General features: G+C 40.4%; 1 protein-coding gene across 5 annotated transcripts in view; it reads right to left on the reverse strand.

Annotated features, from left to right (window-relative positions):
• The window catches only part of CRAMP1 (cramped chromatin regulator homolog 1), a 42,002-nt gene that overhangs the window by 22,090 nt on the left and 4,640 nt on the right, over positions 1–15,272 (reverse strand). For all 5 annotated transcript variants that reach the window (XM_083474155.1, XM_083474153.1, XM_083474157.1 and 2 more), the window contains exons 3-7: positions 7,554–7,747; positions 6,559–6,712; positions 4,914–4,997; positions 2,629–2,677; positions 1,137–1,222 (exon numbers count right to left, since the gene is read on the reverse strand). In XM_083474155.1, the coding sequence (XP_083330281.1) occupies positions 1,137–1,222; positions 2,629–2,677; positions 4,914–4,997; positions 6,559–6,712; positions 7,554–7,747 (567 nt within the window). The remainder of the gene's footprint in view (positions 1–1,136; positions 1,223–2,628; positions 2,678–4,913; positions 4,998–6,558; positions 6,713–7,553; positions 7,748–15,272) is intronic.

A 15,272-nucleotide genomic window follows, 5' to 3' on the forward strand; every position in this document is an offset into this window, starting at 1 on the left:
ATTCTACCATCTTCTCAACATGCCTGTGGAGAGCTCACTGAAACACAACAATACTTCTTAACGCCACAGGAAGAGGAATTCTGCTTGGGCTGCCACTCCATATGCCTGGAACACTGGGTTAGTTTTTCACGTAAGGTGCTTCTGCTGTCACACCCAAGCTGAGGTTATCAGCAAAATATACTGCACAATCTGAGCTGTACAGAGTGTGAGGCCACCCACAGCCTCAGAAACAATACTGGCATCATAATTAAGAAGGCAGACAAAGGAGTGGTCATTATCATCAACAAAATGGACTACATAAAGGAGGCTGAGAAACATCGATACCATGTTTTACACAATGGAGTTTTATTAGATGTATTAATAAAGTCACTTTCCTAAACAATTCTATTGTCACTGAAGAACAGTTTGTATAACCAAACTGGCATTTGTGGATTCAGATGCAAAAACAAATGCAGGATTCCTCACAAAGCTCAAAGCCCATTTATTTGTTGTCACCTCTCAAGCCACTTATGAAAGCATAAGTGTATGTAGAAACTAGGAATTACACCCTTCTCACACCTCAAGGAGTCACATGACCCCTAGAGCATGCACCAAACCCTGCATGGGTCCAACCAAGCCACAATTATTGAATTTATATACCATACTTTATCCAGAGGTCTCAGGGCAGTTCAATACACATTTTGCTTTGTGAATTGACCTGGAGAGATAGTTGGATCTCTCCAGTGTCCTAAACTCCCATTGTTCTAGGCGCATTTTGTGACAGGGAATTTCATTAGCACAGTTTCTGAGCTCTGGGCGCAGTATTGCGCCTAAGATTTCCGGTTAAAACTTCTACCTCCTCACTTCCAGCTACTCTCTGAAGACTGGAGAAGAGACCCTCTTAACACTCTTACAGGGGTAGGCAGGAGAAGAACGAGACCATGTGAAAAATGAGCATAATATTTTAGCTGCAGTTCATTCATTTTCAGCTTTGTATTCTTGTTATAAAAAAGTGTGCCTAGACATTCCGTTGTTGTGCCCATAACCTAGGTTTAAGTTGCCATTTAGCTACTAGCCTTCACATATCAGTTTCTAACACTGGGTCTCTCCATTGGTGATCTGTTTCAATCCTCTTTCTCCCAGAGCCTCTTACATACCATCTGGATCACAGAGTTTCTTCAGAGCCCTGCACATTGGGGCTTTGATGCGAAGATTCCTCCCTTTGTAGCGTACAGTTGTAGCCCTAGAAATGTTAAAAGAATGGGACAATTGAGGGCACCAGAAGCATGCACGGCAACTCTGAATGTGACTTGAATATTTGTTTCTGGGAGATTTACTAAGGAATCACACTATCCGTGGTTTTGAAGCCACAGAAAACGCCACAGTAACCTACAGAGCACTGTAGTCAGTGCTATTATTTTTCTGCACCTTGTCACCAATTACCAGGGTCCACTAATCTGATTCAGCATATTGGGACACGGTGAAGCCCATATGGCATCTGTGCTGATCCTTCAGAAAACATAATTAGCGCTTGCAGAGAGTACTCTTTCAAATGCCATGCAGAACAATGTTGCAACATGGCGAGCAGCAGAAATAGAAGCTGTACTTCATGCTGCATCCAACTAAGGGAGTGGGTGGGAGATTCAACTCGCTACAGATGGAGAGATCCAGCCACGTGAGCTTTCTTTTACTGTGATGTCTTGTTCTTAGCACAGTATGGTTGCTTGGGGGCTATTCTTCTCCTGCTGTTTGTAGAGAATGAAGGCTGCACTATTAACAATCTGAGCAAGAAAAATTGCCTATACGTATCAGTGAGAAGGACAGGCAAAGAAATCACCACCAGTCTACTCCAGCTAGACTGCCTCCTCACTACCACTGGGCTAACTACCATCAACTGCCCCTGGGGAAAGATCCCAGGAGGAGAGGGAAGCAGGCAGACAATGTCACGAACCCAATCCTGCTCCAGTTGAATTGCCCTCGCCAATAAGGATATCTATCACCTGCTGCTCTGTGAGAAAGACCCCAATAACTTGTAATGTGTCTATCTAGTGTGTGTACACACACACACACACACACACACACACACACACACGTGTGTGCTTTAAATCTTCAATTATGTTAAAGCACCTTTGAAGGACTTATAACTTTTCTTTCAGGATACAAGAGAATGTAATGCTTTTATTCTTCTTCATTAAGTGAAAATAGCATCTTACGTTTAGCATAGTGATTTCTTTTGAACTGTAGTTTCAGAAGGTCAAAGCAACAGCAGCAAACTCTTTAAAACTAGTCAGTTCTCCCTGCTCTTATAAAGCAATTTTATAACACACCTAAAGTAGCAAAATCATTTCCTTTGAGGAGCAGTGGAGAACTTGTAGTCCTCCAGATGCTGCTGGTCTACAATTTCCATCATTCTCAAACATTATTCTTTCTGGCTAGGGCTGATGTGAGTTGGAGTCAAACAACATTGGGAGGACCACAGAGTCCCCATTGCTGCCTTAGAGCTCTGGGATGGAATAATAACAACATCTGTGTGCATCGTGCTTTTCAGGCTGGACATGTTCAGAGTAGCTTCACAACCTGAGATAATAATGCACCTCAAAATCTAGACATTGTACAGTGATAATGCTAAAAAGCAAAGAAAAAACATACCCAACTTGAATAAGCTCATTGAGTTTAGCTGCATTTTTGTCATCCATACCTTTAAGTGCAAAACAAAAACAGATCAAGCAGGTCATTTTGACTAACATCTAACAAAGAGGTTTGAAGGTATTCTAAAGAATGTATACACACACATACATGTACATCAAAACAGTAAAAAAAAAAATTGGAACTACAAACATAATATTCCTATCATCCCACAGAGCTCTGAAAAAACATGAATCCATGACTCTTTGAATAAGAATTCATTTTTAAAAAAGCATTTCCTCTTCTGAAATTGAAAGGAAGGTGTTCTGAAAGGAGGAGTAATGATTAGCAGGAGAAAGGGGAAATGGTGGGTTGATATATGCATAAAGGTGAAAGGAAAGAGTTGGAGACTGGAAGGGAGACAGAAGGGGATCACATAGGATAAAGAGTCAGGCATTTACCAATACAGACGCTATAATTTCCCCAGTGAGGCTGGCTCCACTTGCTGTGTTTGGACACGAGCCATGGTTTACTGTGACAGGAAGAAGCCTAGGTTTCTGCACTCCTAACACCTCCTTTAGTATAGCTGCCATGAGAATAGATGCTTTTGCTCCCAATTTCAATTAACCAGTTACGTGTCATGACTGAGCCTTAAAGAGTCATTATTTTTAACTAAAGTTTTGATTAAAGAAGCCAGCTTTACAAACCATGGTTAAGATTAACCACGGGTTGTTGGGATGACATGACAATCTGTGGTTAATCAAAAAAGATAGAAAAAGCTGATCTCCTTGTAGCCGTGCCAAAGGAAGGGGGTAGAATAATGCACAAGCCTGACGTTCACCTAGACATGTTCCATGATTTATTATGTCATCTGAACAAAGCCAGTATGCAAAAGCAACTGCCTTATGTGCACCAAATCCGTTACCAAGGCAGCACAGTATTATGGAAAGCTTGCAGCCTTTACAAGTCTTGTTGCAGGAGAGCCTGCTGACAAAATGTGAATACTTATAGAAGAAAGAAACTGGGAGTTCAGAAAGTCACTGAGCAGGAGACACCAAAGAAACGGTGTGTGCTAGAGGAAGGACTGTTCTCTGCTGTAAGAGAAATGCACACTTTTTATTGCTTTGCTCTGAATATACACCTTTAGATGGATGGCTTGGGCCAAGGGATGAATGCAAGCTTATTACAGTATACTGAACACACAAGAGGATGTGCGTGTGTTGAAATCTGTGTGGTGCAGTTGTTATGGTGTTGGACTAGGATTGGGGAAAGCCAGGTTCAAATCCTCATACAGTCATGAAACTCGGTAGGTGATCTTCAGTCAGGCACTACTTTTAGGCTAGCCTAGCTCATCAGCTAGGCAATGAGGATAAAATGAAGGTGGAGAAAGCCAGTACATGGAAGAGAACGATATACAAGCAACTCCCTATTTATGTGCATTCAAGGCATGTGCGACGGCGCACGCACGCATTCCTGCAAACCCGGAAGTGGCACGAAAAGGGGCAAAAACGGTCCTAAGAAGAGCACAAATACAGCAAAAATGGAGCGAAAACAGCATCTAGCAATTCCCACAAGCCTTTGCAAGTGCAATCCCAGGGAGCCTTTGCACCGACCTTTGAGGCCTGTGGAGAGTTTGAGTCCAACAATAACAGGAGGGCCACACATTTCCCACCACTGATTTAACTTTTGATTTGTCCAAAGTAAACTTCATTACCTAAAAGGTTAAACAAGGCAATGATTTTAGCTTCTATGATACGCCAGTTAAGTATGGCCAGAGTATATAGAAAAATCAAATAAAAAACAAAAAAATTGTATAGTCTAGACAAAATTATAGTCTGTTGCTGACAGACCTAAAACCAAAATGGGATACTCAGAAGGTATTTCATTTTTATATCCCAAATCTGAAGACAGACATCATCCCAGGTTTTTGATTTTGAAGGAAGTTATATCGTATATACATGTCATTCACTATCTTTCTGTTATGCAGGGACAAGCAGATCTCTCACTGTATGTGAATTACACCCAGAAAACAACAGAAGCTTCCTTCTGTATTTTCTTTTTGTGTCCTTGTATATTTTATGTTTTACTGTTTTGTACTCTGCATGAAAGAGCAAACTAAAAGATTATGCTCAGAAATCTCCCTCTGAAGCAGTACTGACACACAGAAAAATACTCGAAGAAAGCTATAATGAAAAATAAGGGCACCAGAAACATCCGGGGAGGAGAGTTGGGAAGGAGTCTTCCATGGCAGCACAGAAAAAAACCCAAACACTTTCTAATTTCATGGCACTAAAATGTTGTGTACTTACAGCCCCCAATCTTCTTCCTTAGCTCCCCATAACAAATTAAGCCATAGAGCTCCAGGGAGGATTTTTTCAGCCCTTGAGAAAACACTGCAAAGAAAGAAAACCACAGGTGTTAAGGGAAAAGAAAAACACTATTCACTTAGAGAATGATTAAGCCAGCAGATACTAAACACTCGCTTATCCAAGAATTCTTAGGTCTTGAGACAAACTCCTAAATATATACAAAAGTTAACTGGTATAATTGGTATACAGCAACAAGTGTGCTGTAATGTGAAGATCTGATATATTTTGCAGCTGGATTTAGGACGGAATGTGCTAACAAACAGATATCACCTTTTCCAGTATTTTAACGACCTGGACAAAAACCAACTTAAAAGGGCCGTCATAATTACTAGTCTATTCTAGTACCAGATTTCACATTTGAAATCACAGGTTAATGGGAATGATGTCTCCAAAATATTCATATTTTATACACATACAACTTCTCTCTCTCTCTCTCTCACACACACACACACACACACACACACACACACACTCCTCAAATCCCAGTAGTTCATGATTTGTGGATTCAAGGTGGATTCAGCGCTCAAAAATTGGGTATATCCAGCAAGTTGGCCTCTATGAAGGAGGTTAGGGCAAAATGGTACAATGGCAGGGCTTTCACTATTTTAACCCACAGACCAGGCTATACACTTCTCATTCAAGGTCTGCCATTAGTCATCCTGGTGCAGACTGTTGAAGGACTAGGCTATTTTAGTGTGTTTTGCTGATTTTTTTCTGATGTTCTAATTTATTGTAAATGCATTTGCATTTATAGAAAAAAAGGAAGTGCAATGTCATTTTAATGAAACATACTGCCACAGTGCTGGCACTTCCCATACAGCTGAGGACTTCCCTAACGTGTTGGTGGTCTTAGGGCAGCCTTGTCAACCTTGTGCCTTCCAGATGTTTTGAGTTTGATGTGAGCATAGATCTGATGTAATCCAAAACATCTGGAGGGCACCAAGTTGATGAAAGCTGTCATAGTGTATGCCTGCCTCCCTCAATTTCAGTCTAACGCTTCAGTGCAAAACCTCAGGTGTAGTAAGGATCCCTTGGAAAAGGGGTGGGGAGCACCATGCTGCCCAGCTTTAATGCAGGGAAGGGAAAACTGTGGCCCTCCAGATCCTTCTGGACTACAACTCCCATCATCCCTGGCAAATGGCTAATGGGAGCCGAGTCTACAGGTTCCCCAGCCTTTACCGATTTACTCCACCTCTGCAGGACTGTGGTGCCTGTAGGACTCCTGGTCTGCAACATCCAGCCCACTACAGGGATATGAAGATGCTATGTGTCACACAATAATTTAATACACTGAGTCCAAGCAGAGTCCCCCTGGTCAAACATTTATTCAAAAACATTTCATTACTTTTATTTTCCACCTTTCTTTCTGCATGGAACTTGAGGTGATGTCCATGGGATCCACGGCTAGTCTCCCCTCTAGGCACTAACCAGGATGAAACCTCCTCAGCTTCAGCATGAAAACCATGCATAGGTACATAACCTTAGTGGGTTCCCCCCACCCTCCCCAATTCTACAAGTTGTTTATGGACAATATAGTACAGTCTGGTTGCACCAACCGCAGAACCAAACCTAACAGTATGCTCACCATTATCAAAGTCAATGTATTTGGAAATCTTGTGCCAGGTGCGGTAGTAGAAGTGCCGAACCTGTTCCTTGTTCTTCACCATGTTTGCTGGCTTGCTTTTCTTCTTATACTTCAGGGCAATGTTGTTCTGAATTGCTTCAAAATCTTTTCCGTGCTGAAAAAGCAAATATACCAATACTTTTCTACAGAATGTAAAAATCGGGCAACTAGCCGCCCAAATTATTATTCCGTTTGTTGCAGATGATTTATCAGAGATGTATGGATTTCACAGTTACAGACGCACCCACTTCTGATCTGCAGAAGCTAACAGATTATGAAAGCATTTTTACAAAAGTGTCCAATATACTGGGATCTGCAGTTAGGGATGCTAGGAATGATAGCTCGGGGGCGGGGGAGTCACATGCTTTAAATGTGCATTGGATGAGCTTTAAATGCATGTTGTAGATCTTCTCTATCATGGTCCAATGACCTTTCCCTGAATAAGCATTTGAAGATACAGACAACACCATAGATGCATGGGTATAAGGTACACAGAGAGACTGGGATATTGGCTTAAAAAAAGAAGAATAGTTTCAAGTAACTTGGGGGGAAATTATTTATACTATCCTCAGTAAAAAAAACAAAAAAACAACAACTAAAAGCTATTTCACTGCCTGGATGTCAATCCTTATGTAGCCAAAATAGCACACAAGAGGATAATAGACTAGGGAAAACTACTAGGTTCATGGAAGATACCCCCACCCAATGAGAACTGAACATGCTAAGTAGCCACAGAATGCTAATTGTCTGCTTTGGGAGGGGAATATGGTAAACAGGGTGAGGAATAAAATAAGAGTAGTTTAGAATTCGGCAGGGCTGGAACCCCAAACAGGAGAAGAACCCGTGGCAATATTGAGAGCCCTGCTTGTTTTGACATAGCACTCAAGTATTCAACCTTTGAATGATACATAGCATCCAGTTTTGATCTTCGAAACACATCGCTTGAGGACACCCACCTCATAGAGGCCTTCAAAGAAAGTATTCTTATCCTCGGTGCTCCATGATTCCCACTGACGTCTAACCTTCTTGCCTTCTTCCTTTTCTCCCGCTGATGAGCCCAGGTTTCTTGCAGTAGATTTTGAGCTACCAGCTGGGGTGCTGGAAGAGATTCCTGATGAATTGCCAGAGGAAGTCCCGCCATTATCTGCACCTGTAGTAAATAAGACCACCACAACACACATTCTCAGTTAAAGGAGACTAAGTTCACCATGTAATTCACAAGCAACACTTTGTAGCACTGCAGAATTTATGAAAATTTGAGAGTTTCAAAAACCAATGATTGAAAAGCAAGAGTATAAATCTTTTTTTAAAAAAAGAATTATTTTTACAACTACAGAATTTTTAAGTGTTCAGTTAAAAATATATATTAATTTTTTAAAAAAAACGTTCATAGAATTGTAAGGAACCCCAAGGGTCATCTATTGTTGACTAAGTCAATTGCTGACTAAGGCTGCAATCCTAACCCCACTTACCTGGGATTCAATAGGACGCACTGTGCAATCCTAACCATATCTACTCAGAAGACACTACAAATTACGGTACATTTTGAAGTGGAAACCTTTGTTATTTACCCCATAATTATAAAGGGCAAGTTCCTGTATTTTCTATCTCATAAAGGTAAGAAATAATGTAGATTCCAAAAGTTACTATGAAGGAATTCTGGAAAAGTGATGGCTGGTTAATGGGCTGGGATAACAAAACTGAGTAAGGAGGTTGAAATGCATTAAGCCCATTTCTAGCACTCTTAAAGCAACAGACCTTTCTAAAGAGGGAACTCTCATGCATCCTCCCTTTGGGCATGTACAAATCCCCCTACCAGAAAGGTACTTTCTCATCAAAATGTTCCGTTTCCAAAGCTACAAGGGATGTTGGGGAGGAAAGTGCTAGCAAGTTTCACAGAGCCTTCTCTGTGGTGGAGCCCAGTATGTTGAATGCGCTCCTCTTACAGGCAAGACAATCAGCAACATTGTTGTCATTTGGGTGCCAAACACCTGTTTACTCATTTTAGGTCTGAAAGGGTGACTGTTTTAGCTGCCTCTGTTTTTTGGGTTTTTTTTAAGCATGCTGTTTTATAGAAAGAGATATTTATAATTTGTCAGTATCAATGAAGGGTGGGTAACCATGTTTTTAAATAAAATAAAAAGTAAGTAAATGCATGCAATGGCAGATTGGCTGTAGGCCCAATGCCACTTCTCTTTGGCATTACTGTGGCATGCAAGATGCATTGAATGTGCTGTCCAAGGAGGGTGGGGCTCTCAAAAGAGTAGACTTGCCCACTTCTGGTAGAAGTCTCCATCTACATGTCACAATGCAGTGGCATCCTAGGGGAAGCCACCACTGGACCAGAATTACAGCTTCGGCAGAGAAGTTTCTTGGTCACAAGAGGATGTGACAGGGAATCAAACTGCTGCATTTCCTGCCAGGTGTCTCACGACACTTCTAAGAGGGTGGGTGGGAAGCTAAAATTTCCGCAAGGTAGCTATGCTACACATTCATCAGAAATAACTTTCTCACAAATTGCTCACCAGAGATTCTCAACGAGTGTTATCTATGAGCTCTGTACAAAGACCTGCACTTGACTTATCGTTCTTCAAACAATGAAGATCATGCCCATTTTGACGAGTACTAAATTTATTTATTATTATTGAACAGGTTAACATGCTCACCTGGAGCTCATGATTTTCCTAAAACTGGTTTTTCTATCAGTTAGAGGGGACATTCTTAGTAGCTAGGCCTAGAGCCGTTACTTTCATAATACAACACTGATTTCATAATGCAGCACTGACTGGGGGGTGGGGTGGAATTTAAAAGTGCTATATCGAGATATATACCATGCCAGGCCCAACACCTACTGGTAGAAAGAACTGGTCCAGCTCGTAAATAATTAGTATCTGGTGCAATCACTGTTACAGCACCACCACATCATTATTTCTGTTGGTCTACTGGTGTATATACCAGCAGTGATTCAGTTTAGTCATTCAAACCGAAAACAACAATGAAAAATGTAGAACATACCACACAGGAAAGAATAGAGCCACACATTAAAAATACACAGGTATCACCTTCTAACATAGTGCAAGAATGCCAAGAGGGAAATGTCATTTTATGTTGAATTAATGAAGTATAATTTGCAAGATATTGGGGGGGGGTGAGGGTGGCGGATAGAGAAAGAGATAAAGCAATGAGGGGAGACTATCAATATAATGAAAGAATTCAGCTGAGTAGAGAGGAGGTTTGAACAAACAACAGTTAAAGCAACTCAAGAACACCTAAAACCTGGATAGTTTCCAGGGGAAGACGTGTTAAAAATAAGATATTCTGTCATAACTATATGCCAGTTTCAGTGGGTACTGAAATCTAAGAGCCAGGAGACAAACTTGCTTTTTAACATTTGAAGATAAAGATCAGGTCGCTTAAAAGCAAATGAACATCAGCAACAACAAAGGGACAACAGATACCCTCAGACTTCTGGAAAAAAACTTCCTGGATAATTCCTTTTCTGTTTCTGCAATTAACCATTGCCCCTTTTAAAGCATCTAAACTTTGCATCTTGCAATTTCTTTTGAGTGGGTGGGGGTGGAGCTGCACATCGTGCTAAAGAGAGGTGAGCAACACTCACCTCTTCGGCATGCACATGATTACCTTGCTGATTTCTATCAGAATCCCGAAAATTTCCACTTTGGAACAGTGTGTGTGTAAAGCTCCCTTAATCAGTAGGTAATCTTGGTTTCCAATGGTCTTAGCAATGAAAATGAATACATCTGAGATGACACTGCTTTATACCATTGCCTGTTCAAAACTATGAAGCAGAAAAGTTATGTAATTCTAAAAGGGTGAGATTTACAATCCACAGACTCAATAGGTATCATTTTCTTTATAAGTCAAGACTGCATCCTATACATGGGATACTTAATGCTGACTAAATGGAATTTCATCAGCCTGGTGCTTTTTTCGGATTCTGGCCCGAAAGAATTGTAAACATAAAGGTTAGATTACTGCTAGGATACTTCTGTACAGATGCACCGACTAGCTGTCTATTAGGGCACCACAAAATCTGTGCCTTCACATGCTACATGTTAGGCACGATGTAGCCTTTGTAACCCACACAGAGAGAGTGGCAAGACAGCTGTACAAAATGTAGCACTAAAACAAACTCAGCAGCAGTGAAATGCCCCCTGAGAACACACCCCAAGTGAGTTGTCAGCCATTTTTTTCACAAAGCAGTACATCTTGTGCTTCAAGCCATTCTAAATGTCTGAAATAGCATTCCACAACTACTGTAAAATAAGGCATAAGAACAATTCAGCCAAGGGCTAATCTAGGGGTTCCCAACATGGTGCTCTCCTGATGTTGTGGACTACAACACCCATCATCCATGACCATTGGCCATGCTGGTTGAGTCTGATGGAAGCTTGAGTCCAGCATCTGGAGGGTTACAAATTCCTCACCCCTGCTTCACACCAAGATGAGTATTTGTAGCGATCTCTTGCAACTACGAATCAGAGATGGGAAGGGTTATGATCCGAAACAATTCCTGACCACAGGAAACACAGTAAACTATGCTGATAAAAATAAATGCCTTATTTTACAATTCATGTCCAAAAGTTCAATTTTTTTAAAAGACATTTAACTATTGGTTCTGAAATATTTATAGAATTTTCCTTGGGGAGGTGGGGCTGCTGTTATCACACACCACAGTAATTTTAGCAATACATGTGAACAGAATCAGAGATAAAGGAGTACAAAAAACATACTGAAAAGCCATGGCTGACAAGGGGAACAGTGTATAAAATTTGATCAGCAGGAAATCTGTAAAGATTTAACAGGGATGCAGTTCTCACCCCCATCCCATAGAGTACTGCACATTTTTCTTCATTTAACTCTATTTATCATAATAGTTGAAACTGAAGGAGTGTGCATTTGTAGGTGAATGAGTGTAGGTTGATTGAAAGATGAGTGTGGAATTTTTGTGGGCAATAAGTAGAAGTGTATTGAGCAAGTGGAATCCTGATTATATTCTATTGTTTTATATATTGTATCACATTATCTCAAATTTTGAGTTTACTTTGCAAACTGCTTTGCAAATCATTTCTGATGAAAAGCAGAATATAAATACTTGAAATAAAAATAATACTGTAACCTAGCACTTTCTAAAACTTACAATCGGCTATCAAACCTATCAGAGGTTGCTCTAAATATAAATATCACAAGAACACATCACTTAAGGGTTGTTCATTACTAAGACACAATCAAGCTAAAACCAATGGGATACAGCTAGCAACCACTTAAAATTAAACACTAGGTTTAATGAGCATGTCCTTAGTTCTCTCCTGACACCTCTCTTGAACATTCCCAGAAGACATATATATGGATTTTGAAAGGAGCACTCCCTGAAAAACAATGTGAAATTATCTTCCTGAAGAATTTGTCTGCTAAATCAACATAAGAATGGCTTCTAATTCCACTAGAACACAAGGGCAAAGCAAGGATTCTGAAGGACAGCTCTAGTGGAGGCCATGCAGTTCTACCTTGCCTGCAACTTGCACTGATGCTGTGAACAAATCCAGAAATAGAGGGAAAACCTGTTTGAGATCTACAAATTGGTAACTAAGAAGTGCATTTTAGAAAAGAAACGGGCAAGTTGAAGATAGATAGAAGTTTCCCATGACACTTCAATAAAACTGCAGAATATCAATTCATTTTTTTTCATATTTCTCTCTCAGCTACAAAAAAAAAAATCTGGTGATGTCAGGTATACCATAGTTGAAGTAAGCACATATGCTGAATTTTGAAAGCATTCCACAGATCTATGTGCTAAAATTCTGAAAGATAAAATAGTTAACGCACACAGTTTTGGTAAGGGAAATTGGTGTCTAAAAGTGGGCTTGAACACACAACTGAAGCATCTCTGGATATGCATCCTCATCACAGGCTCATCCTGACTCACTGTCCTGGCTAGAGAAGTCCTTTTTAAGGGGAATCTGCATTCCCATGAGGGGCCACTATTGTTGCATGCAGGTAGAATCAGATCAAGCCAAAACAAAGCTCCAAGATATTGACAGAAAAAGCTACCCAAGTTGGGTTTTCAAAAGAATGCTTATTGATGCTTCATTACATGATTGAAAGAAAGTCCAAAGACTGTTAGGGGCTTTAAAATGATGCACTTTTGCAGATACAGATAGCTTTACATGGATAAATATAATGCAGGAACTATTAAAACAAGGGCCAGCAACCTAAGGCCCATGGGCCACAAGCGGCCCACGGGAGTCATTTAAACGGACTATGAGCCACCCCCAAACCAAGCCACCCGCTCGGTGAGTCCCCACGCTCTGCACTAAACCAGCGCAGTGCGGTGTAGGGACTCGCTTCCGCGACGCAGGAAATTGCGTCTGTGCAGACGCCGAAAATTGTGGGTGCACGTGCGATCCGGCCTACGGAGGGATCTCCACTGGAGTGAACCAGGCCAGGTGAGGTAAACCTTGCCGACCCCTGTATTTAAACATGCCTGCCTGAGAGTCTAGTTCGTGAATTTCACACAGGTATCAGTAATTTATAAGATATATCACACACAGACACATATATGGAAATCACACCCATCAACATCTGCAATATTGAAATTTAGGCTTAAAGATTAGCCAATATGTCAGTTTTAAAATTTAGGATTCAGAATTCACTAACTCATGGACTCACACACTGAAGGACAAACAGAAAATTTTACTTGAGATTTTTCCCACCGCTGAAGAGGTAAGTTGAAAAGAAGCTTGTCTCTTCACCAACAGGACTGCAAAACCAAAACAAGATGCAAACCAATGGTTTCCTGTATATCTATCTGTTTGCTTTCCAGAGCCTATGTGAACAGTTTTCCTAAGGCTGCAAAAACACACAGCATGTGGCAAACCTCTACACAAACTACACAAGAACATGGTTGCACTTCTTCAGAACTGCCATACATTTCAATGTGGATTCTGTAGAAAAGGGGTAAAAGTTGCCCAATGCAATTAAAAAAACACTGGAGACAGACCATAGCATAGTGGAAGAACACAGAATTCCAAGGTTCAATCCCTGACATCTTCAGTTAGAAGGATCAGGTAGCAGGTGATGTGAAATACCTCTTTTGAAGATGCTGGGAGACATTGCCAGTCAGAGTGGACAATACTGGGCTAGTTGGACATCTAATGTCAGAGAAGGCAGCTTCCTATGTTCCTAATTATTACTAATAATCAGATCAGCTTGCATACTGCTGAATCGTATATGTTTTCATTAATTGTAAACAATAAAATAAAAATTAGATCAACTTCAGATTATCAAAACCTTCTTTTAAAGGAAAATGCCCCAATTCAACAATAGAGTGCCAATGGAGGATAAGCCTGCACACAAACAGAAAATGCAAATATGCTATGAGATGCTTATCTAGACACCACTAATATGGATAGGTGTGTCTTTTGCTGTAGATGGGACTGAGCATTTGTGTAAGGGGCTACTAGTGTGACTAGCACTGGACTAGGGCTAAAGATTTCATGGGGCTGGTGTATGGATGCATATTTAAGAAACAGTGTAATGGAGAAATACACTAAGCAACCAAAATGGGATTTCTGCACAATGTGATGGAATCATTTTTCCCTTTTACTGGGTTTGCAGTCAAAATGTCTATTTCCCCAATGAATCCACAAGCTTTTATACTCAATGCCCTGATAGTAAGTTAAAACAGAACCAATTGTGTGATGAGAAAATATTGAGATCAATCCTCTGGACTTTTGGAATATGATCTGACATCAGACTTCTCATCAATATCTTCATTAATGACTTCTATAATACATATTTATATAAAGGGTGCTGCAATTCTTATTTAAAAGAAATCTTCCAGCATTTAGATGGTTTGCATAAATAGGCAGCATCTTATGAAATGTGCTTCTGTTCAGCATTATTATTGTTATTATTATTAATGTTATTGTTAAAAAATAGGTCTCTCAGCATCCAATATATGTTGGGCGGATTTATTTTTTAACAGATAAAGCTGCTCATTACAATTTTTGTGTTGTTGTTTTTTAAAAAAGTCTTATATATTTAATTTTTTCCTATAAAGGCAATTTGATAATAAAATAAATCCTGGGATGTAGAAAGTTCTTTATAATGAAACCTTAGTCCAGACATAGGCAAACTCGGCCCTTCATATGTTTTGAGACTACAAATCCCATCATTCCTGACCGCTGGTCCTGTTAGCTAGGGATGATGGGAGTTGCAGAGTTTGCCTATGCCTGCCTTAGTCAAATATTGTTACTGGGGATTACCTAAAATGCCTTCCAACCAACCAACACAATAAGGAGTTAGATGGCAATGAATAAGGGCTGTATATCCTCAAGAACAAGAATTTGTTCAGCTATCCACCATGCTTAACACAAACACATAAAAAGTTCACTGATCAAGAGCATAAAGCAGCATGGGTTATGATACTTATGCAGCAATGCCAAGCCAGGGTCTATTTATCAAACCAGGTGTTGTCCCACAGACAACCAGCAAGCCATGGCTTACAGTGGTACCTCAGGTTAAGTACTTAATTCGTTCCGGAGGTCCATACTTAATCTGAAACTGTTCTTAACCTGAAGCACCACTTTAGCTAATGGGGCCTCCTGCTGCTGCCGCGTCATCCTGAAGCAAAGTTCTTAACTCGAGGTACT

This window comes from Podarcis liolepis (genome assembly GCF_965112155.1).
Source record: "Podarcis liolepis genome assembly, chromosome: 14".
In the NCBI taxonomy this organism is placed as follows: domain Eukaryota; kingdom Metazoa; phylum Chordata; class Lepidosauria; order Squamata; family Lacertidae; genus Podarcis; species Podarcis liolepis.